Below are 23,238 nucleotides of genomic sequence, written 5' to 3' on the forward strand. Positions count from 1 at the left end.
CCTAAATAAATATATATAACATTCCAAACAAATCTACATATCTTTTATTCTACGACATTAAGAAATTGTATGCAACATCATAAGCTTTTGTACATGTAATTTTGTATATGTCTATGATGACACGAGTCAAAAGTAATCATACAGATAAACATAACATGTGTACCACCTCTTCTTTTGAAAAAGATCTGTACTACTAATCTCTTGTTAAACTTTCAATGATAAAAACCAATTCAAAGGATAGCAGTAATCCCAAGTCAAATCTATAGGCAAACTTTTCTATTTAAATTCAACTAGTCATAAGAAAAAGGATTAAACAACACGAGACAAATTTCTCTACTGCAAGGGAAGACTTATACGGTTCTTTTATTCAACTTTTCTTCATACAGAAAATTGTCTCCATGTCAAGGTGTAGAAAATTAAAACAATCTTTTTTTTAAACTTAGTTCAAAAAGTAAAAGTTGTAAATATATACATTATATATTTGTTCTTTATTACTTTAATCTTTATCCTTTTGAAATATTCTACATCATACACTTTATATTGACTAGACATTTGAATATTTAGTAGCTGTTTATATAGAGAACTGGACTATTGTTAATATTCATTTGTAATTAAATTTCAAGTCTGATCTATTGTCTATGAATTAGACATTTTTTAATGTCTTTTTTGTTGTTGTTACATTTACATTTGTACATGCTGTATGGTTTTTTTTCTACCAGTTGATTTTTTTTTAATTATAGTCTATAAATTATTAACTTAATTTAGACAGTTGGTGTCTTTTAAACTTTACATATAATTTGTGAAGCAGTCTGCACCAAAAACTTTTTCAACTACTAGTCCTTAGACCCTATACAAATCCTTGCTAAGACCAATATTCTGACATTTTTCTGATTAGGCCAAACATAGACCGAATGAAATTTTACTAGTCTGGGGCATCGGACTAGTGGCTAACCGTGCACACTGGACTGAAGCCATTAATGAACATGTTTAATTGTACCAAGTCAGGACTACAAAAGTTAAAATTGTTGAGGTGACCTATGATTTGTTTCAATATTAAAAATCCTTGTGACCATTCAAAGATATTTCATAAATCTATCCAGGTAATTTCTACAACGACATGTTACATAGGTGTTTAGTGTAAACAAAATTTACAGACACCTGACATGGACAAAAATTGTTCAGATTCATATATCATGTATATATAAAAATTTAAAAAAAATGAATAGAAATAATCTGACAGGTAAGCAAAATTTCCATTTTCTAGCTCTAATTTTGGGTAAATTATCGATGGGACACTATTGGTGCTAATGGATTCAGGGAAAAACATGAATGGCACACTTTCGTCAAATGTTTTTTCATTGTTGAATGTCCCTCTGTGAGATTGTGTAACTGTGGTCTTTTTCACGTCTTCGATGGAAGAGATTTGGCGCTAAATATAAAATTGGTGTTTTCCCGTATTTCTAATTTTTACCAAGACCGGACATTTATCCGGAAAATTAAAAACGCCGTCTTACGTGGTTCAAAATAACAAATAATATAGAATACTATTGTAAGATGAAAATCTCGCTGACTATTAAAGCAAAGCTTCGTAAATAAATAAATAAAAACTCCACTAACTGAAAACACATTTTTTTCTCTAAAACGAGACTTGAGTCATCATGGTACCGTCTCAATCCTGCCGCGACTGATTTTCTATACTTACTTACGGTTTAGGAAAATTTACGATATTGCTTTTGAAATTTTATTACTTCAAGAAGTCGTATTTTATGATAGATGAGCCAAAGCTCATAAGCTAGTCCGGCAGAGCCATTCTGATTTCAGTTTAAAAAGATTTCAATTGTCTTCTTCAACATCCAAACTTCAAATCAGCATCAAATAACAATTTTAAAATCGTTATCATACCTCAATCTCATGGTAAACATGAAAATTGACAGAGTAACATACTTATTATTCAGGTGCACCTAAGTTGATATGTACAGTATTGTATTCGAGTCGCTTCAATTGCTACTTATCTCTGGATGATTTTTATACATATACAGATTATAAAAACAGAAGCCGTGGTATGATTGCCAATGATACAACTGTCCACAAGAGACCAAAGTGACACAGACATTAACTATATGTCACCGTACGGTCTTCAACAATGAGCAAAGTCCATACCGCATATTCAGCTACAAAAGGCTATATGACAATGTAAAACACTTCAAACGAGAAAACTAACGACCTTATTTATGTAAAAAAAAAAATTAACGAACTGAAACAAATATGTAACACATTAACAAACGACAACCACTGAATTACAGGCTTCTGACATGGGACAGGCACATACACAAATAATGTGGCGGGGCCGCGTAAATATGTTTGATGTGTCTTTGTATCTTAAAAAGCCATAACAAACTAATATGACTGTTAAAAATATTATAACCGGTAGTCCAATGCCAAAATGGAATAAAAATAGAGACATACCTTCTGTTAGCCACGTCTCTTGCATCTGGCTTAGGTCTTGGAAAAGCTCTGAAAAGTAAAAAAAAATATCAGAGTGATATCAAATCCTCAAAACAAAATCGAGAAATAAGTTAAGAAAGACTAGAAGATCTATACCCTCCAAGAAAAAGCTCTGAAGTAGTTTTTATTTTGCCATCATTATTGTATGACCCTCTCTTTCTCTCTCCCACGTTGATTTTCAAGGACACCCCCTTTGAAACATCAAGGGTAGCTCAATATTTAAACAACCGTGTCTGAAATTTCATATATAATGCTTTTGATTAATTATTAGAGGTGAGTATAAAAAAATATTTAATTTTCTTTTACTGTTTTGATCCATTTACTTTATTTATCAAAATAAAGTATTTACCGTCTGAAACTTGAAGTAGTTCTGATCCCCTGTTCCTTCTTTTTCTATTATCAATACCACGGTCTGTTGATTTTCTGTCTGATGATTCTGGACTACGATCTTTCTTATCAATCTAGGGTAAAAACCAAAGTATGAAACTTTTAACTTTATATAGCGTACCTAATTATCTTACTAAGTATTTGAAGGAAATAATATATAGTTAAAATATAAAGGCTTATGATTTGTTCACGATTCTACTTCTAAAAAATACTCACCATCGACGTGTTGGACAGAATCGGAGACCCCAAAAATCCACAAATACACCTTAAGAAATATATTCTTGGTAGTAAAAATCCTTAGTTTTTTCAGAACAATTCATAGTTGTGTAGACTGGTAATTTTCAGACATGTCGTTACCAATGATATATCATGTCAACACAAAAGTGCTGAGTACTGGGCTAGTGATACCATCGGCCGATGTATCCACCAGCAGTGGCATCATCCAATTGCAAGTAGTTGTAAAAAAAACCATCAAATGTACCAGGTTTGTAATTTTGTACACATTATACGCGCTTTTTGTCTAACAAAGATTCATAAATAACACCCAATTAAAAAAAAAACTTGTACTAAGTTGTAGAGCGTTATCCAAATATTCCAAAATGGTTCGTCAAAGTATATTGTGAATACCTTATTCTTTATAGTTAGAATACACGACTTGTAACTAAAACTCAGAACCCTTGAGTTATACAAGTCGGCGCATTGCCTTATTTATATACTTTATTTTTTTCACGTTTTCAATAATTTTAGTATAAGAAATTACACACGTCACACATATTAAAGCTGCCCGTTATAGAAGGCTTTCTACAAAATTATGCGTATCAAGAAGATATAAAATGATCAGGAAATGATACTAGTGTAAAACATAAACTATATTAACTATATTTGACTTTTGGGAAAATAAACAAAAAAGATTATAGAGCTCATTAACTCATATTCTGTTTTCTATGTTATCCTTGATATGACGGAGTACATGGTGACTATAGGAAATCCCATTTGTCATACCACACCCAATCCGTGCAAACAGGGAGAAAACTGTCTGAAATGACATATATGCACGTGCATAAGACCCCCTGTAATGTACAAGACCGACATTTTTTTTAAATTTCATTCTGTAAAAGAATCAATAAAAATTTGGAGCTTGTCGGCAGTGATTAAGGAGGAGTTGCCGTCGCCGGAAAGTGCAGAGGAACGAACCAATTATAATATATTGACAATAGCATAAAGCAAAATGACAATTTTTAAGTCAAACGAAAATTAAAGGGCATATTTTAGGAACATTTCTGCCGAATTAACATAGAATACATTTAAACTTCACCAAAAAAACTTTATTTGGCAAGCGATTACAAAATAACACAACATCCCGTATTTTATATCTTTGCGGTGACAATATATCAATGGGCCTTGATTCTTATTTCAGTATTTCCTTCAATTCTGATATAAAAATTCCACAAAATTCAGAAACCTATGATTTGGAAAGAATAGGTAGATACTTTGAAACTTTTTCAGAAACTCACTAATATTTATTTTGAAAGATATGCATCCGTTTAATGCAACATAAGAGAGAACTAATGCAATAACAATATAACGGCACCTGGTCTCTTGAAGGCAAACACAAACTGTTTAGAATGATCGGTTGTCTAATTGGAAATTACCTACGTCTTTTTTTACCTTTTTTCCTACTTTCAAAACAGTAAAAGTAATATGCGGGACAATCGTCCTTATTGTTTTATGAATATCAATATGTGTCATAACTGAATATATTCTTATCACCATTAGAGACAGGGGTCCGGTCTTGTCTTATGGATCTTCATATAATATTAATGTATAGACTTTTACAAGTATCAATCAAAACATAGGATTGCCAGCCCCCGTTTATTAAAACCTGGACCCGCACCTGACGGTCACGGTGATTTTCAATTACAGATAAATAAAATTCATTTTACATGGTACCTGGTTTGCACTAAAGCTTCTTATCGACTAATAGACAATAACATTTTTAGCAATTCAAAAAGTATTATTGTAAAAAAAATGTTTTCCAGCACGACAATTAGATAAAAACTGCGATTAATTATTTTTTTACCTTCCCGTATGCACAATTGTTTCATTGATTTTTTATACTTGCTAAACTAACACTCTTGAACCATATAAAGAACCATTCTGAAATATCATTTATGCACGTGCAAGGACCCCCCGTAATGCAAAAACTATTACACACACGACCGATAATAGCACTGAATAAAGATATTGTATCAAATCAATAATAGAAAATTGCAAATGCTTTATGCTATCACATTGGTTAAGGACTATTTACATCTTTTCTATTTTTTGTTTGATCTGTTTTCTTATCATAACATATGTATATTTGAACGAAAGACAAAATACCGAAAAAAAGAAACATCTAATATCTTTACTTTATAGTAACATTTGTATGGAATTGTCTCTACAAATCAGAAAATTTGTAGAATGGTCAGCTGTGATAATAGTTTCGTTGCTTAAGTCGAGTAAAGTTCGACTCCTTTATAAAAAATAATCCTTCCAATAAAACAAACTTACCGTTTTATTAGTATCCTTTAACATAACGTATATGAGACTAATTGCACCCCCTTGTTAGTGCTCCATGCCCGTATATACACCATGGACTTATATTTCACCAATATGTACACCAGGAGACTTACCTTGGTTGCTGACTTATTCCCATAAATAAATCAAAGAACTTCTCTGTACCTATATGAACACCATGAACATTACTCATTGTTTGCTATCTTATGCCAAATATGTGCACCATGAGATTTACCCTGTTCCTAAATGTACAGATGAAGACCTCCCCTTTGGATTTTACTTTGTGTACACTGGGAGACTTACCCCTTAATTTTTGCCCTGTATGTATATAAGTCGACTTACCACCTTGTTATTGTCTAGATAAGGAACTTCTTGATCTTGTTGTGTGCCAGTATCACTACTCATGGCCCGTCGATGAACTTTGAAGACACATTGGCAAATTTGTCTTCGTGTCAAATCTAAATGAAGGAAAAATAGAAAACATGTTAATCTTTGTATCAAAGACGAATGCACAGTAAGTGCTTGTTTTTTGTCACAGGACACACTTCATAAACAAAATAATGTTGAAAAAATATCAAAACACTCCAAAATGTCATAATTGAACCATTCGAGTGAACCGACGGGGTATATACAGAGAAGAGATGACACAGCCTAGCAGCCTGTTAATAAATTACGAAGAACTTAGAAAATTTTGGATAGATCATTAACTTAGTAAAGATGGCTTATTTGTATATTTTGTTATAATCTATTATTAGTATTTGTTTGAATACAAAAACAAATTGACTTTTCACGTGAGATCTGAAAAAAAATGAAAGACAAATTCCTCGTGTAGTGACAAAATATTTCCGTGATTAACCATTAAGCTAAACCATCTTGTATGTTTTAATAGTAGCACTGCAGCTGACACTGTAATCTGTTTCGCGGTATGGGGTTCCCGCCAAATTGCACGAGACTTCATCAATAGATCCAAATGTTAAACAATAATTACTCTATATTCGGTTAACTTTTCATAATCAATTTCAAAGAATCCAGTCTGGATCACTGTTAGGGTTATGCGGGTCTTATGACTTTAGAGTTAATGAGAATCTGTACGTGTTTTAGGAAATATTTCCATTTTATTCCATTTCGTTTGCAGAAGTCTATTCCAACTGTTCTATAATGGCGCGTGATTATGATCTACGTAGTTCTTGTTGGTCGAAACTCTATTATTTCAAAATTCAAAACGTTTGGACCTCAGAATTTCATTTTTATAAATACCTAATAATATAAGGCATACCAATTTGGTTTTAAAATACCAATGATGGTCAAGAATCTTAAATCTAAAATTTGATAATTTTATAAAAAATTTAAAGTTATAACTGTCAAAGATAATAACAATTGTTTGAGAAGACACTTATTTTTTTCTTAACTAATGAAAACATTTATATTTTTTTAAGCGTTTAGGATTTGTATGCACAAACAATCTGGTAATATTCTACAAAGTACCTATGTCTTAAATGGTCAGCACATTTCTTGATGTATTGTGCTAATTGATTGAAAACATTGAGCCGAAGTGATCATACATTACAACAAGATGAAGATGGTCCTATCGCTGACTAAAAATGTTCTTGAAAACCTTTATATCTTTACCTCAAAGTTAGAGTAATTGGTAAACTTTCTCCTCCATATTTTCTCCTCAATATGAGTTATTCATTCAGTTATTCGGTAAAAAAAGAAAAGAAGAAACATAAAGCTGCCAGCTATCAATTTCACAATTTAAAATTGTAACTGGAACAGATTAATAGACAATTCAAAATAAACCTGTCAATGTTAAAATGTTTTGAGAATTATTTCAAAGATAACGTGTTAATTTCTAAAACTAGTTTACATTGATCTGTTTGTTGACATAAATATATTTCGTTTTGAGATCTACTATGCCTATCGGTCAAAATACCTTACAATGAGAGTCTATGAAGATATATTTTGTTTTAACAAAAACAATAACACATAAAACTCTTTTCTTTTGTTATCAATTGATCCGTTGTTGAAAATGACCCTGTATGACGCGTTCTTGCAGTTCCCCATTTTATCGTACAAACTCTATTCTACTCGTCATCAAAATTATGTCTTATTTTATATCGATATTGTAAATTGATATCACCGACAAATTTGCCAAAAGCCATTATTTCTCAGATTTCCAACCGACTACTAACATGTATTTTCAATGAATTATTCAAACGTCTATTACAGCCCTGTGCTGTCGTCCTTTTTATAACAATAATGCCGAGTTTTAATTGAAGGGACAGGACGGTTAATGAAAATCAAATAATGTCATATTTTTATGAACAATTTCCTGACAAAAGATGAAACAAAGTATTACTGTTCAATTTGCACTAAATGGTACTAAATTGTACAGACACCATGTTGCTTAATTTAAAATATGATTTAAAGTCCTTTGACTGCTTGTACACTTTAAATGGATACAACATTTTGTTATATCCCAGGACCTCCAAAGAAATTATTGGAATCACCGATAAAAACACATTAAGACATATTAAAGCACTGTTTTTCAAATATGCTTAGAAAATAAGTAAAGAAGTTCCGAAGCGGTATCATAGAATAGAGAATTTGTTATTAGTACTTTATTTGTACCAAACAAATATGAATAAATAATCTGTTTTATACATCATTTCAGTATTTGTTGTTGGCTCTTGATCGACATTAAAACAGTGTCCCGATTGTTTTGCGAATAATCAAATCAAAATACAAATAAAAAGCGCATTTTGGTCCTCAATGCTCTTCAACTTTGTACATTATTTGGCATTTGTTTACTTTTTTTTTTAATTCGAGCGTCACTCATGAGTCTTTTGTAGACGAAACGCGCGTCGGGCGTATATACTAGTCTTGGTATCTATGATGAGTTTATATACAATAAAAATTAAGTCAGCTTATCTTCAATATGTATAATTAATGCATACACCTAGTAAAAAAGTAAAAAAAAACCTGAATACTAGATATAAATAAAATTCGTTTTCAATATTTAATTCCGACGGATTAATAACTTTGACAATGTTTCTATCCATGATGCAAGGCCATTGTTTAATAAACCAGATAAAAAGCATAGCTTCATTTTTGTATTTGAAATATAAAACTTAGAATGCCGAATTTATCATATACTTCCTTTATATTTCGAGAAAATTCAAAAGCCCAAGTTTAGTATTCTTGTATCTTTCGTTCCAATATTTCGTGTGTTTATTTACCGATTCGATTTGATAGAAAAATAAATTATTAATATTTTTTTTAAACATACAACTATATAACATTTATCAGTCAAAAGTTCTCGCTATATGTTTGAAGCAATCAAAATGGCTTTCATCTGACGTATCTGATTATTGGCAGTAATGAATAGGTTTGGAGTATTTTGGTGTTGTAATAATTGACTTCCAATACCCTAAATTGAGCATTCATTGGCAAATTCACAGCATATTCACAGTCGGTTTATTAAGTGAAATTAATCCAGGAAAATTTGGTCTTCCTTCTAGTTGGGATAATAACATATCATTTTGTTTCTGGTGAATAATGTCTTTACCAATAATATCAGTATCATTTGGTTTGTAATTTAGTGAATAATGTCTACAACAATAATATCAGTATCATTTGTAAACAAAGAAAATCGTGGAGAAAATACTTTAAACAAACTCTTTTTGAAGGAAAATACACACAAACTTAAAAAAAAAATCGTCTTTTTAAAAGCTTTAAAACCAGGTTCAATCCACCATATTCTACATACGAAAAATGCCTATACCAAGTCAGGAATATGACAGTTGTTATCCATTCGTTTAATGTGTTTGAGCTTTTGATTTTGCGATTTGAATAAGAACTTTCCTCTTTAAATTTTCCTCGTTCAGTTTTTTTTGTGATTCACTGCAAATTATACCCGTGGTAATACAGAAATGAAAATAAAGTAAGATGTCTTCAAAATAGTTAGCCATACCAACAGCCGTTTCACTATGTATTATATATAAGTTTTATCTATCGTTTTCTCACTATTATCCAATAAAAATGTCGAATTAAAATTGGCTAAGAGTTAAAGCTCACGTATGATTAAATCACTAGTTTACCCTGAGATAAGTACTAAAAAAATAGAGATTTTTTTCGCTTGTTATCTTGAGATAAATGCTGTTTCTTGCTTGTTTTCCTAAATGGAATGCTTGACTTCTTTATTGGTTCTTAATATGATGATTTCCTTTCTGACTAACTGTTTGTTTTAGAATGAAGTTTATGTTTTTGACTTTTCTGCAAAAAGGATTTTGTCCTCCCGAACGATACCTCCCATTACTTGATTTATTTGAAGCTGAATGCACTTTAGTTAATCATGATTTTAAATATACATTTAAGTAAAATTAAGATAAAATAAAAACAAAACAAAAAAATAAAGATGAAAAACAAAAAATGAAAAATGAAAAACATACATCGAACAACTAAAAAGACAAATGGCAATTCGTTGGCAAAAAGTTTTAACTATGCGAACCCATTTAATCTTAATGTCAAGACATTGTTTCGGCATACCGCGAAACATGTACAATGAACATAACAGTCTCATAAGCAAAAATTACAATCACAAAAATACTGAACTCCGAGGAAAATTCAAAACGGAAAGTCCCTTATAAATGGTTGAATCAAAAGCTCAAACACATCAAACGAATGGATAACAACTGTCATATTCCTGACTTGGTACAGATATTTTTTATGTAGAAAACATCAGCCCCAAGCATTAGCAAGTCAATGCTGTACATGCAAATACATGCACACAATAATATTTTACATTTAGACAGATAAGATATAGTATTGAGTTGAATATTACAATTTTAATTTGTAAAACTACAATTATTGGTCTCATCAACATGTTAGTTTATGCTTAAATTCTTATTGCCTTTCCTAAATCACTTTTGGCAGAATAATTGAGAAACATGTGCTATGAGTCTAACCCTTTCAATGCATAAGCATATTCTTATTAAACACTCAAAACGGTAAAAATGCATAACACATAAAATAAATGAATTTGAAACAGGGAAAGAAATGACGGACACAATGTAAAACAAAAGACTCTATATTACAATCATCTTAATTGCAAGGAGACATTTGGAAACTTAAAACATATAAGTCTTGAGCGTACCTGGTGGAAAATATTCCATCGAACACGTGTCATGTTCATAAATATCAAAATCATACCTTTACTTTAACAATTGATGGATAATGGAGAAATTGATACGGTGTATTCTAAATTAAAGACTGTCTTTGGGTATTTTAATAGCACAATTTGATGTTTGAACAGGTATGCAATGTCACTTCAATATTCCACAAATTATGCAGATTCATTAATAAGTTTTGCTGTTTTTCATTTTCCTTTTCTTTCGGGTTATAAATACTCTTCTAGCTAGAAAAGAGTTTATAATATGAAAAACAAATATTTTCAAATTATTGTATATTTAATGAATATTTATTTTGAGTTATTTTGAACATTCTATGATGGCAAATGATTTTGTAAATAGTTAAACATTTCCGGAGAAATTTTATAAATAGGATAGATCATAGATGTGAAGAATAATGAAATCTTATTTTCCTATTAATTGTGATGGATGCAAATGACATTGAATTATATCCTACTCAGCAAGGTACTAGCAATTAATAATTTCACATTAAAGGATATGTTTCAGTTTATTTCACATATCTTTGATGATTTTAAAATAAAACTATGTAATACTCCACTATTTCATCTTCTGCATACTCTTATAATTTATTTTTCTATCATTAATTACCTATACATATAATTTTATACCAGTCACATACACAATTATTACAACATCAAATATGTATTGCTTATGTTTCTGTCATCAGAATTGAAAAAAATACAGATTTATTAAAAATAAAAAAAAAGTATACATAAAAAAATCATTAAAAAAATAAGTAAAAGAGATATTTTACGTGTCAATGAATTAATATCAATACCAATGTGAAATTAAAAAAAAGTAGTACCCATCAAGCGGTTTTAAAAAGTTTAAAAAAAATGGTAATATTAACATTAATGGCAAGAATGATAATAATATAGAAATAATAAATAATAAAAATTATAATAATGATAAAAAATAATTCATTGAGAATTAAAAAAAAATATCATTATTCTAATTATTATATCAATAAGATAATTTCTGAAAATGTTTCTTACCTTAGAATCTGTTTATTAGGTAATTGTGTCCGATTAATAATCCTCAGGATATCTGCCGTATAATCTTCTAGTAATGAAATACGTCAACTTATCAATAACTGATTCAAACTTTGAAAAACAAGGGCCTTACATCTCCATCTTAGAAGAGCTTCTTTTTGATTGGCTGTTTACATCTATGCACGTGGGGAAGATCCAGACGACAAATCTCTGGCAAGAAAATCTGGTATTGAAGAAAAATATGCTTAAATCACTAATTAAACATTATGGTTTAGAACAGATATGATCTACATGCTTCAGTTAAAGCAAGGTAGCAGTTTCTTGAATATTATCTTCATTTTAATACGTATAAATAACTTCTGATATTTTGCAAATGTTATCAAATGTTATCAAATCTCTTCATACCATTACTGTGAAGCATTGTCCCATTATAACAACATTTCTCTTTTTCAGTTGAATCGATGCTTTTGTTTTTATTTTACTTATACAGAAAAGCCTGTTATTTTGATTTTGTTCGTTTATACATTTATCTACTTTACTTTATTTCTAACTATTATTAAAGTGTGATTGTCACGTTTCGAAATATCTGAATAGATAAAATAAAATGTTGAATTTTGAAACTACCCCCCCCCCCCCCTCCCCTTTTTTTAAATGCGTTGACGCCTTCTTCACAGAATTTATCTTTTTATGCATGGTAATATTCTTTTTTACCTCTTCAATCATATTTTGTTCTACAAAGAAAAGAAAATAAATAAAAAGGTATTAAAACCTCACAATTAATGCACACATTTTTCATTGTCTATTGTCAATATGGAGAATGCATTCAATTTTACCGGACAACAGTTGCAAATACAATCATCATTTTCTGTAATGATAATCAATAAACAACCAAATAAAGCGTGACAAGTGAGATAATATAGTAATATTTAGAAGTTTGACAGATTTGTCTTAACCATTTAAAGGTAAGATGACAGGGTTTCTTCCAGAAAACAACTTTTAATCATACTTTTTATTATGAATACAGACAATATTATCTGATAATAAAGAGAATAAGCCAAAAAAAAATATGAAAAAGTATAATTTCAAAGTATATGAATAATAATGATCTTAATGAACGATGACATTCACTAAAACCAGAGTTTTTGATGGAAATGCATCGAACTCGAAAGTTGTCTAGTATAAATATATTCAATATTCAATTCACGAGTAAGAATGTTACTTACGCCTTAATTCATTGAGTCTACAATAAAAAAGAAAAAAACATAATCGAAAACTGATTTATAAGGTATTTAAAAAAAATATGTAAATCATCTCCACATTTCTAAATCTTTTTATTTTTAAATATTTCTAAACAATTTTACAACAACTCAGTTTGATTGAATATTTAAGTTTTACTTTTTCAATTATCCTTACTGGGCAACACGATGGGTAGCAAATATGAAGCAGGATCTGACTACTCTAACGGAGCATATAAGATCACCCGTAATTAGGTTGGGTAATAACAAGCCTTCAGTTTTTATTTAGTGTTTTGTAGACTGTTTTATGTATTGTCATCGTTTTTTTCAATTTAAGCCATCTTTATTCGAAACCTGAGCTATAGTTCTTTGTCTCTTTTGTACAAGACAATGGAATTATACAGTTAAACGAATTGTTTATTATTTATAAAAAGAAGATATGTGCATTTAAAGAATGAATGAAAAACAATGAAAAACATGAATATACAGATGTTTGAGGTAGACAATAAAGTTTAAATATGTGTTATGATACATTTTGTCAAGCTACAATTAATAGTCTAATTTTACAAACTTTGCTTAGATAGGTATCATCTCGGGTATCATATTATGAGGATGCCCAATATTCGTTTTTATAGTAAAGTTACGAGGTACTAGTGTTAACTTTCATAAACAATATATATTCAAATAAGCATTGAGCTCACTCCGATTTTGTGTTTTTACTTTTTATAATACAGAGTTTCTAATTTGGAGGCGTTATTTTTTTATTTGACTTCCCTATTTAATTTCCCGATCAATATAAAAACTTATCATCACTCCGATCATATGAAGTCTCTAATTTGGAGGCGTATTTTTTTTATTTCACTCATTTAATTTTCGATCACTAATACATATTGTATATTCAAATAAGCAACACCATCACTACTATCATGTACAGTGTCTAATTTGGAAGTGTGTATATTTTTAGTTTACGATAATCATGCACTAATACTAATGTCATTATTTGACTTTCATTTAAGCACACGTAACATTGACGAAGACAAGTAAAAGTTACTTTGTAAATGATCGTCTGCTAATTTCAATACCATTTAATTTTATCTGTAACTTCAGTGATGTTGTAAGTTTGTATATACAACTGAATTTAAACTCGACAAAAACTTCAATCATGTCTTTTGATCTAAGAGTTGTTTTGCTGTCGGGTGCCCCAAGTTTTTCATTAATCCGCCCTGAAGTCGCATTGGCACTCGACATCAACACAATCATTTATTAGCCATAACTACATTGTAACTTTTAAACAGTGGAATTTTTATGAAGAAAATGTTTCCTTTTCGTGATTTTAGTTACAAAGTAAACAAGAAATTGTCCTGATGAGCATCTCTAAACTTTTGGACTACACAAATCTGCAGTAAAAAAATAAGCAGTAATGTGGCATGATTAACTTTGAATTTTAGGCTCGAGTTCATGTTAATTCCTCAGCTTTTTGATGTATATTTTAAATGGATTTACAAGATTTGAGCATCCCAGTAATTACTATTGATTCTCATGAATCAAGGCATTCCATGCTCCATCATACAGTTGATCGTTTTAGAAAAGAACAATAACTACCAAAAACTTTTTGTGTTCGACAAACAACTTTTTGTGTTGGACATTTAAAGTCGTATGGTCCTACAAATTTTACAAAATGAAGACACATATGATTTCTATACTTGAATGAATTTAACTTTATAAAATAAACATTGTAAAAAGTCAAATCACAAAAGTACTGAAATCAACGGAAAATTCAAAACGGAAAGTTCCAAATTAAATCGTAAAATCCAATGATAAAACAAGCCAAACGAATACACTACAACTGTCATATTCCTAATTTGATACAGGCATTTTCAATTATAGACAATTGTGGATTGAACCTGGGTTTTAAGCGCTAAACCTCTCACTTGCATTCCATGCTCCATCATACAGTTGATCGTTTTAGAAAAGAACAATAACTACCAAAAACTTTTTGTGTTCGACAATAAACTTTTTGTGTTGGACATTTAAAGTCGTATGGTCCTACAAATTTTACAAAATGAAGACACATATAATTTCTATACTTGAATGAAATTAACTTTATAAAATAAACATTGTAAAAAGTAAAATCACAAAAGTACTGAAATCAAAGAAACATTCAAAACGGACAGTCCCTAATCAAATCGCATAATCCAATGATAAAACACACCAAACGAATACACTACAACTGTCATATTCCTAATTTGATACAGGCATTTTCAAGTAAAGACAATTGTGGATTGAACCTGGGTTTTAAGCGCTAAACCTCTCACTTGTATGACAGTCGCATCAATAAGACATTTATTTAAAAAAAGAATCCTTAATCTGATCAAATTCATCAGTTATTAACTTCTAATGGGTAATTGTCTTCCCATACTTAAATTTGCAGACAGAATCATATAGATAAACTGTATCTTATTTCAAGTAAAATATTCAGAAAGTATAAAGCAGTAAGTCTCTTATCTTCTACTTGGTTTTTTAAAACTTAGTATAAAGCAGTAAGTCTCTTATCTTCTACACGGGTTTTTTTTAAAACTAAGTTTAAAGCCGTTATACTTGTTTTTTTAAATCAGAAATCCACTTGGAGGTACACCTATTTATATCGTGTTTAAGTTTTTATCTTTGTCATTTGAACTTGCATTATAGACAGCAACTGAAAGTATACTGTTCAGTCGGTACCACTTAATATTTTTGTTTTCTGTTATGCTTCCAGTTTGTTAAATGTACAGGGATATGCAATCACATTGCTTTTAAATAATAAGAGAGGATTGCAAGTAAGAATGTGCTGCTCTTCTAATTCTGTGCAAATTATTTTAGTCGTCTTATTTTTTAACCCTTTTGGTTCATAAGCTTATATGAGATAATTGTTTGTTTAATCAGAAAAAATATTTATACTTGCTTTAGCTTTACTCAGAATATGTATGTTTGCCCATTATTGTAAGGTAAACACACTCCAGATACGTTCTTTCGTTTTCTCCCTTTCTTAGGGAGCAGTCATTTCATTGGCAATCACGTTTTTATTTTATTTTTACAATTTTTCAGGGGTAAAAAAAATAAATTACTTACAAAGAATGTTTATCTGAATGCAATGACAGATACATAAACCAGTTAGATAAAAATGTTTGAAAGTGTTAGATATCCTCTTACCTTTAGATGAATATTTTAGACTTTCAAACAATCAACTAGCTATTTTTATTTATAAAATATTATCTAAGCTTTAACATAAAATACAAACAATTTACTAACTTATTAGTTTTCTTTGATATGGAATTAGTTCAGGATTTAAGTTGTCATCCTAATTTAAACAAACAAGACAGTCTATCCGATAAAAGGTTCCTGAATTAACGTCCACTCTGTCTAATTTGTCCGTTGTACAGAAGGATGAGACACATACTTACATATGTCAATTACACGGTTTGAGGTAGGTATTTTGTACACAAAAAATACACAATGTACATAAATAAATTTCAAAAACGACATAAGATAGTCATACTAATTTACTAATTTTAATATCGATTTTTTAACATATTTAGCGGACACTTTGATTTTAGGGATTAGAGTATCTTTTTATTTTCTATGAATGACATTGGTGAATTAAAAAAAAAATCTGTAATGAACAACGCATAGCATAAATATATCGGAGTTAAATTGACAGTTTGCGAAATTCGAACACAGACTTACTCAGTTAAAAACAAATCACCTTTCTGTTCATATTTTCTACTGCGTAAAAAAGAAAAATCATCGAACTCCAAATCAATTTTAAAACGAAACCCATCCCCCCCCCCCGACAAATGGAAAGGTTGATTAAACCCGGTTTATTGCTAGCTGAACCTTTCACTTGTATGAAAGTTGCTATATCGATTTGATAACGTAACCGGTATCAATTTTACTACACCAATTTAAAACATCAAGTAAATTTACCAAAATGATTATAATAGGAGGAATTATTATTAGTGTCAATGAGACTTATGTTCACCATCATTTGTGGCTTTTGTATAAAAAATGTGGAAGAAACAATCTCATACGAAGTCTAAGATGTATTGAAAACTAAAATTTCCGAAGGTGTGCCAAATATGACGTATGTCATGAATATGGCAATTGTTGTCAAATAGTTCGTTTCTTTCTTTGTTGGCGGTTTTCTGTGTTGCACTTTAGTGTTCCTCTTGTTTCTTTGTTTTACTCTCATAGTTGATGAGTTTCCCTCGGCTTCGGTTTGCGGTTTTTCGAATAATCCCTAATTCCATAAACAGTCAATTTATTGTAAGTATTGCAATAATAATATATCATGAAAACACATGAATGCTGACGACCTGGCTGTTTATACCCTGGATACCACACGTCAACCATCAGTTACATCGTCACAATGAATTAACAACTATGGTTTGTATTAAAAAAAAACAAGAAGTTGGAGAGCACTGACATCAATGTAACAGATATGTTCCGAATCCATTGCAGTCCTCAGCGCATATCTTTGTTGGTCATTACATCTGGATTCATTATTTCAATTAAAATTATTGGAGTATTACACCTTTCAAAAAATTGGGATAGTTCATGCACTGCATTGTACCTTATGACCTCATGGACCTATTAAACTTTAGAAGAAATTTCAAGGTTTGTAAAAATGATTATTAAAGTAAAAAAATAGAAATACTTGGTTTTTTTTACAAATATTAGAATGTACAATTCTTAAATGTTATCTGTAATGATAGATTCGTCATTGTTTTATTAAAAACCCCAGTTTTAAATAAGTTGAAAAATAGATACTTAATAATTTACATTCAGGGACGAGAATAACACAACTTAAGCTAAAGTATATACCAAACACTCGAATTGAGAATAAGATGTAGATTTTGTTTAATGATGTTTATTTCAGTTTGATGACTTGTAGATTTCACTTAAATTAGATGTTCTTTGATGTAATGCAAACAATGGTATTACACACTTAAAACATGCACCAATTTATTTTTTTAAAGTTAAACTTGGCGAGTAAAAAGTCATGTTGCCAGTATACTTGGTATATGAATGTTTTTGTGCATAGACAAATCAGAACGCCATTTATGTTACTTTTCGCAAGGTTTTAGTTATAATATATAAAATATTTTCCGTATTTACTTTATACGCCCAAAAATCATCACTTGGTGTCTTCAGTTTTATTGCCTCTAGTGTCTGAAATAAGGGAAATTGAACGAAATGGTACATGACTTGCACGAAGTTCGTTTATGTTATAAAACCTTAAATACAACATACAGGCAAACATACACACATTAAGGAAAGCTTACAGAGAATATAACATATAAATTTTGCCGCTATATTCTGAAATAAAACATAGTGAAAAATAAAAACCCTAAAAATAATGAATTCCGAGGAAAATTAAAAAAGGAAAGTCCCAAATCAAATGGCAAAATCAAAAAGTTCAAACACATCAAACGAATGGATAACAACTATCATATTCCTGACTTTGTACAGGCATTTTCTTATGTAGATTGAACCAGGTTTTATAGCTAGCTAAACCTCTCTTGTATGACATTCGCATCAAATTCCATTATACTGTCAACGATGCGTAAACAAAACAAACGATGCAAAGTAGACATCGAGTCAGGATCCATGGCTAGTGATTTATGTACTGCTATAACTGTTTTTGCCTTTTTGTCTTTTCAATAGTTTTGTCCTTCTTTTCGATTCCCTCATGGTCTTTTTAACTGCTATTTAAAATTCAACATAATTTAATTTTGTATACAAACAAGACAAAAACAACAAAAACAACACTTCTAAAACACTAAGATTGAGCAAACAAACCGAACAAAAACCAAGAATGTATTCATTTGCACTGGAATAATAAACAATTCCAGTGCAAGTTTGCCGTTTTACTTGTGTAAATAAAATATCAAATGTTCAAAAGAAGAATATTCAAACGCATATGTAAAAAATAAACTGATAACGACATGGTTAAAAAAAGAAAAAGACAAACAGGCAAATAAAAGTACACAAAACACAACATAGAAAACGAAAACTAAGCAAATTGAACCCCACAAAAAAGAAATGAGGGCGATTACGGGTGATCCGGACGGGTAAGCATATCCAGCTCTACATGTGGCACCGTCATCTTGCTCATATTAGTATAAAACCGGTAGGAACAGATAGATGCTTTCAACATAATCACACAATTTTGAATTATCTAGTGAGGATACTAAAATATAAGAACAGAACTAAATATTTACCAGTGATATATATATATACATATGAATATGCCGTTAAAAATATTGGTTAACTTCTCCTACTTCACTAGTGTCGCTATTAAATCCTCATCATAAAATAGTATCCTAAGATTTAATAACTGAGGGCATGAAAATGGTTATTCAAAAATTTCTTGATAACTGCATTCCGGACATAGTTCGTTTTGTAATCAGAATATTTTGTTATTTTCTGTAGTTATTCTTTATGACGAAGATGACTGATGTACCCATATTTTGACCATTTGATTTATTTTGTCTGTTTATTTAACGCATCAATGTAAATATAACGGAATTTGATGAGACTGTCATTAAAGTGAGAGGGTTAGCGCTATAGAACCAGGTTTGATCCACCATTTTCTACATTTGAAAATGCCTGTACCAAGTCAGGAATATGACAGTTCTTGTCCATTCGTCTTTTATGTGTTTTGTTATTTGATTTTGCCATGTTATTATGGACTTTCCGAATTGATTATCCTCTAAGTTCAGTATTTTTGTGATTTTACTTTTTTTTTATATTTTAGCACCTCGTTATTCACTTTTATTAGTCTCCCATGTTTTCTATTCTTTATATTTCTTCCTATATTCTCTTCTCTGTAAAACCCATCCACACCTTCATAAGTGGTCATTATAATTCAGAAGATTGAAAAGGTTACGAATATGTTATGATGAGGGTATTGCTTACTTACCAACAGTATAAATATAGCATGTGATTACTATTAAAGGACTATTGAATCTTATACTTCTGGTAAACAATTACTATTTATAAACCTATTTTCTATAGATATGATTTTAAACGCTAGAAAATTAATAGTGTTAAATTTCTCGTACGCACTCTATGTAAATAGCAATATTCTACGTGAATAATCATACCATATTCTCAAATTATAAAGATTCAAATTGATTGATCTTAGTTGATACATGAAACAAAATAAAATTTTCACTCGACGTAGATCGAATAATGAACAAAAATGAATTAGTTAATGTAAAATTCCCATTGCAAAGATCTAACTCCAGTAAAATGATTTAGACTGTTTCAAATGACATCATTAATTGAACAGATAAAATTACAACACAATGTTAGAAATCAAATTCTAAATTTGTCATAACCTGACGTAAATGCAATTCGTTTTTTATAATTTTAAGTTTTTGATATGATATTCAATCGGTATTTATCTTAACCGTGTTTCATTTCAAATTTAGGAGTACACATGTTTCATTCATAATTTTCGCGTTTCATTTTACTTTATTTTGACGTAAGTATTTGAAATGACGGATAAAGATTTGTTTTTTAATGTTTGATGGCAGTTCTGTCATGTTACAATATTTAGTTAGTTCGCATGATAATGCATTTAATACATCAATAATAACATTAAAACATTAATTACTCCACAAGAGACAAACACATCTTAATTTAAAAATAGTACTTTGAGATTTTAGGGATGACGCCAATAGCTAAACACAAAGAGAACACTTTCATTTCTGTTTCTCGTAATTACCACATCGTTCTAAATATATCATTATAATTTAGGTATAATGTAGATTTCCTTTATCAAGCTTAGATTAAAAAGTTGTTTGGACAAATTAATGAAACAAGTTATATAAACAAGCACATTAACATCTTAAGAAAGGTGAATTAAGATTAGAAGTTTGTTTTGATTGGTATCAATGTCCAGCGGAAAAGTGAAAATTTTATTTGATTCGTTAAGGTTGCTATATACAGTGGATGGTTGCTTGTAATTTTAAAACATAAGCGTGACTGTTTTTCGTTTTCTAGGTGACGAATTCGTCAGTAATATTGAATATAAAGAAAGTTTAAAAAGTCCCTTTAGGTTGCAGTCTTGGAAATGACTGCTCCATAGGCTTACATGCAAAACAGCTGATCTTTGAAAATAATAAAATTAAAAAATGATACATAGAAAAAAAATCATGTTCATATCATGTATGTACTAATGTGAAATTGTGATTTAATCGATAAAAAGGGGGTCTTGCCACGAAGAATAAAAGTTACGCAATCCTGAAGTCAAAACATTTTTTTCTACTTTCTGTTTGCTATTTTTACTAGGCCGCACCACTTCCAGTAAACATGATATCCTTCCACGTTCCTGGATTGATATCCCCAAAAGATGCATGATTTTTTTTAAAGTCTATATATATGTTTCAATTCAGCATAAACCTATAATCAAACAGAAAAAAATGAGTTCAGAAAAATTTCAGAAAAAAATGCACTATTTTGTTTCCCTCCGTGGTGCAAACTGGAGTTGTAATACAAGACTGGTACCTATATTAGCTTTTTTTAGTTTCCCAGAATTAAATAATTGATGAGATTTACCAAATAAACTCATCATAGATACTTATATTAAAGTTTGTCCTTTTAAGCCTGACGCTCGTTTCGTCTACAAAAGATTCGTCAGTTACGCTCGAATTCAAACAGTTAAAAAGGCCAAAATAAAGTACGAAGTTGCAGAACATTGAGGACCAAAATTCCTAAAAGTTTTGCGAAATACGGCTAAGGTAATCTATTCCTGAGGTAGAAAAGCAATAGTAATTCATATGGTATATACTCTGGCTTGTTTTGTACATATTGTAAATATTTATTGTTGTATTTGTTATCTCTGTACCGATGTAATGCATTGGCTTTATGAGAATAAAGATATCATATAGGGAGAGAAGCGTTTTTATAATAGTATCAATCATATATTCTACGGAATCAAACCATGTTTGTTTGTCTTATTATTGTTTGAATCGGTAAACCTAAACGGTTGATTTATTATTATATGCATTGAATCGAGATCAACATGCCTTTCTCACTTTGCAAGTTCGTCTGTCCGTCATTAATAAAGGCAACAGTAGTATACCACTGTTCAATAGTAATGACCTCTTATGTGCTTTTGATTACAATGCACTTTGTACATTTGTTTACCGTATCCGAATTTATTTCATCTTTAAAGTCTTTGAAAAATAGTCATTTTTTTATCACTTGTTCTCTGTATTCTGTTTTGTAAGGCGATGATATCTATGAAACATATTGTTGTGATGTTCATACATTTTTTATCGAACCATTTTCGAAATAGACTTTCAATGATTATAGGATAAATATAAATTGGATGAATTTTGGACCCTTATTCAAGATGGTCTTATTCACTTCTTTATTTTTTCAATGAGGTGAAACTAAAGATCAATTAAAGTAAGCTTTATTCACCAACAAGCATATTAGTGAAACGTAAGTTATTCAGTCGCTTTAAATGATGTCGCTTTCATGACAATCTAGGATGTTTTTTTAACATTGACAACTTCTTTATTGCACTAGCTAGAATGTAGTTATTTTAAACATCTGACCTATATAGTACAACTAAATGAAAACAACATTCTAAGAAATCATTTTGATCAAAGTTGTTCCAGAGACTGTTTTCAAGTTACATTCGAGCTTTTGATCAGTGTCACCTGAATATGTAACCAACCTAGTAGTCAGCACTCTTTGTTGTCAATACCTATTATTGATACATTAGTCTTCTGTTTAAAATATGCAGAATTATTAGAATCAAAGATGTTATCTAACTCCTGGCAAAAACGACCTAGCCGTATTTGGAACAAGATTTCGGTATTTTCGGTTCTAGTATATGCAATGCTCTTCAACTACGTTCTTGACTTGACTTTCCAACTGCTTTTGATTCGATCTCCACTGATGATTCTGGTTTAGACGAAACAAGCATCTAGCGTAATGATAATAAGTCTGGTATCTATGAGCAGATATTAATGTCACTCTTTAATTATTTTCTTATATGTGGTTTGGTTTGAGTATGTGTTTCTACATTTATATACATTTCTTGTTTACATGTGGTTTTGTGTGAGTTTATTTTTAATATATATATATAACTCGTCTAAACATCAACCCAACAATGTTATATCTGTAAATTTGCTTTTGCGAATTTTTTGTTCTGCCCTCGCCGGGATTCGAACCCATGCATATAATCATTATATTATATAATATATTAATCTTTTAAACTTTCAAACTACATTTCACATCAAATAATAACAGTTCGTTAAAATATTGTCACTAGCGCTTTCATGCCTTCTG

General features: G+C 30.1%; 1 protein-coding gene across 1 annotated transcript in view; it reads right to left on the minus strand.

Annotated features, from left to right (window-relative positions):
* The window catches only part of LOC134708211 (ETS translocation variant 1-like), a 44,199-nt gene extending 32,450 nt beyond the window's left edge, over positions 1-11,749 (minus strand). The window contains exons 1-4 of the mRNA XM_063568570.1: positions 11,657-11,749; positions 5,794-5,909; positions 2,855-2,966; positions 2,467-2,514 (exon numbers count right to left, since the gene is read on the minus strand). Coding sequence (XP_063424640.1) covers positions 2,467-2,514; positions 2,855-2,966; positions 5,794-5,856 — 223 coding nt within the window. The 5' untranslated portion in view covers positions 5,857-5,909; positions 11,657-11,749. The remainder of the gene's footprint in view (positions 1-2,466; positions 2,515-2,854; positions 2,967-5,793; positions 5,910-11,656) is intronic.
* Positions 11,750-23,238: the final 11,489 nt, after the last annotated feature.

Source organism: Mytilus trossulus, chromosome 2 (genome assembly GCF_036588685.1).
Source record: "Mytilus trossulus isolate FHL-02 chromosome 2, PNRI_Mtr1.1.1.hap1, whole genome shotgun sequence".
Lineage (NCBI taxonomy): Eukaryota > Metazoa > Mollusca > Bivalvia > Mytilida > Mytilidae > Mytilus > Mytilus trossulus.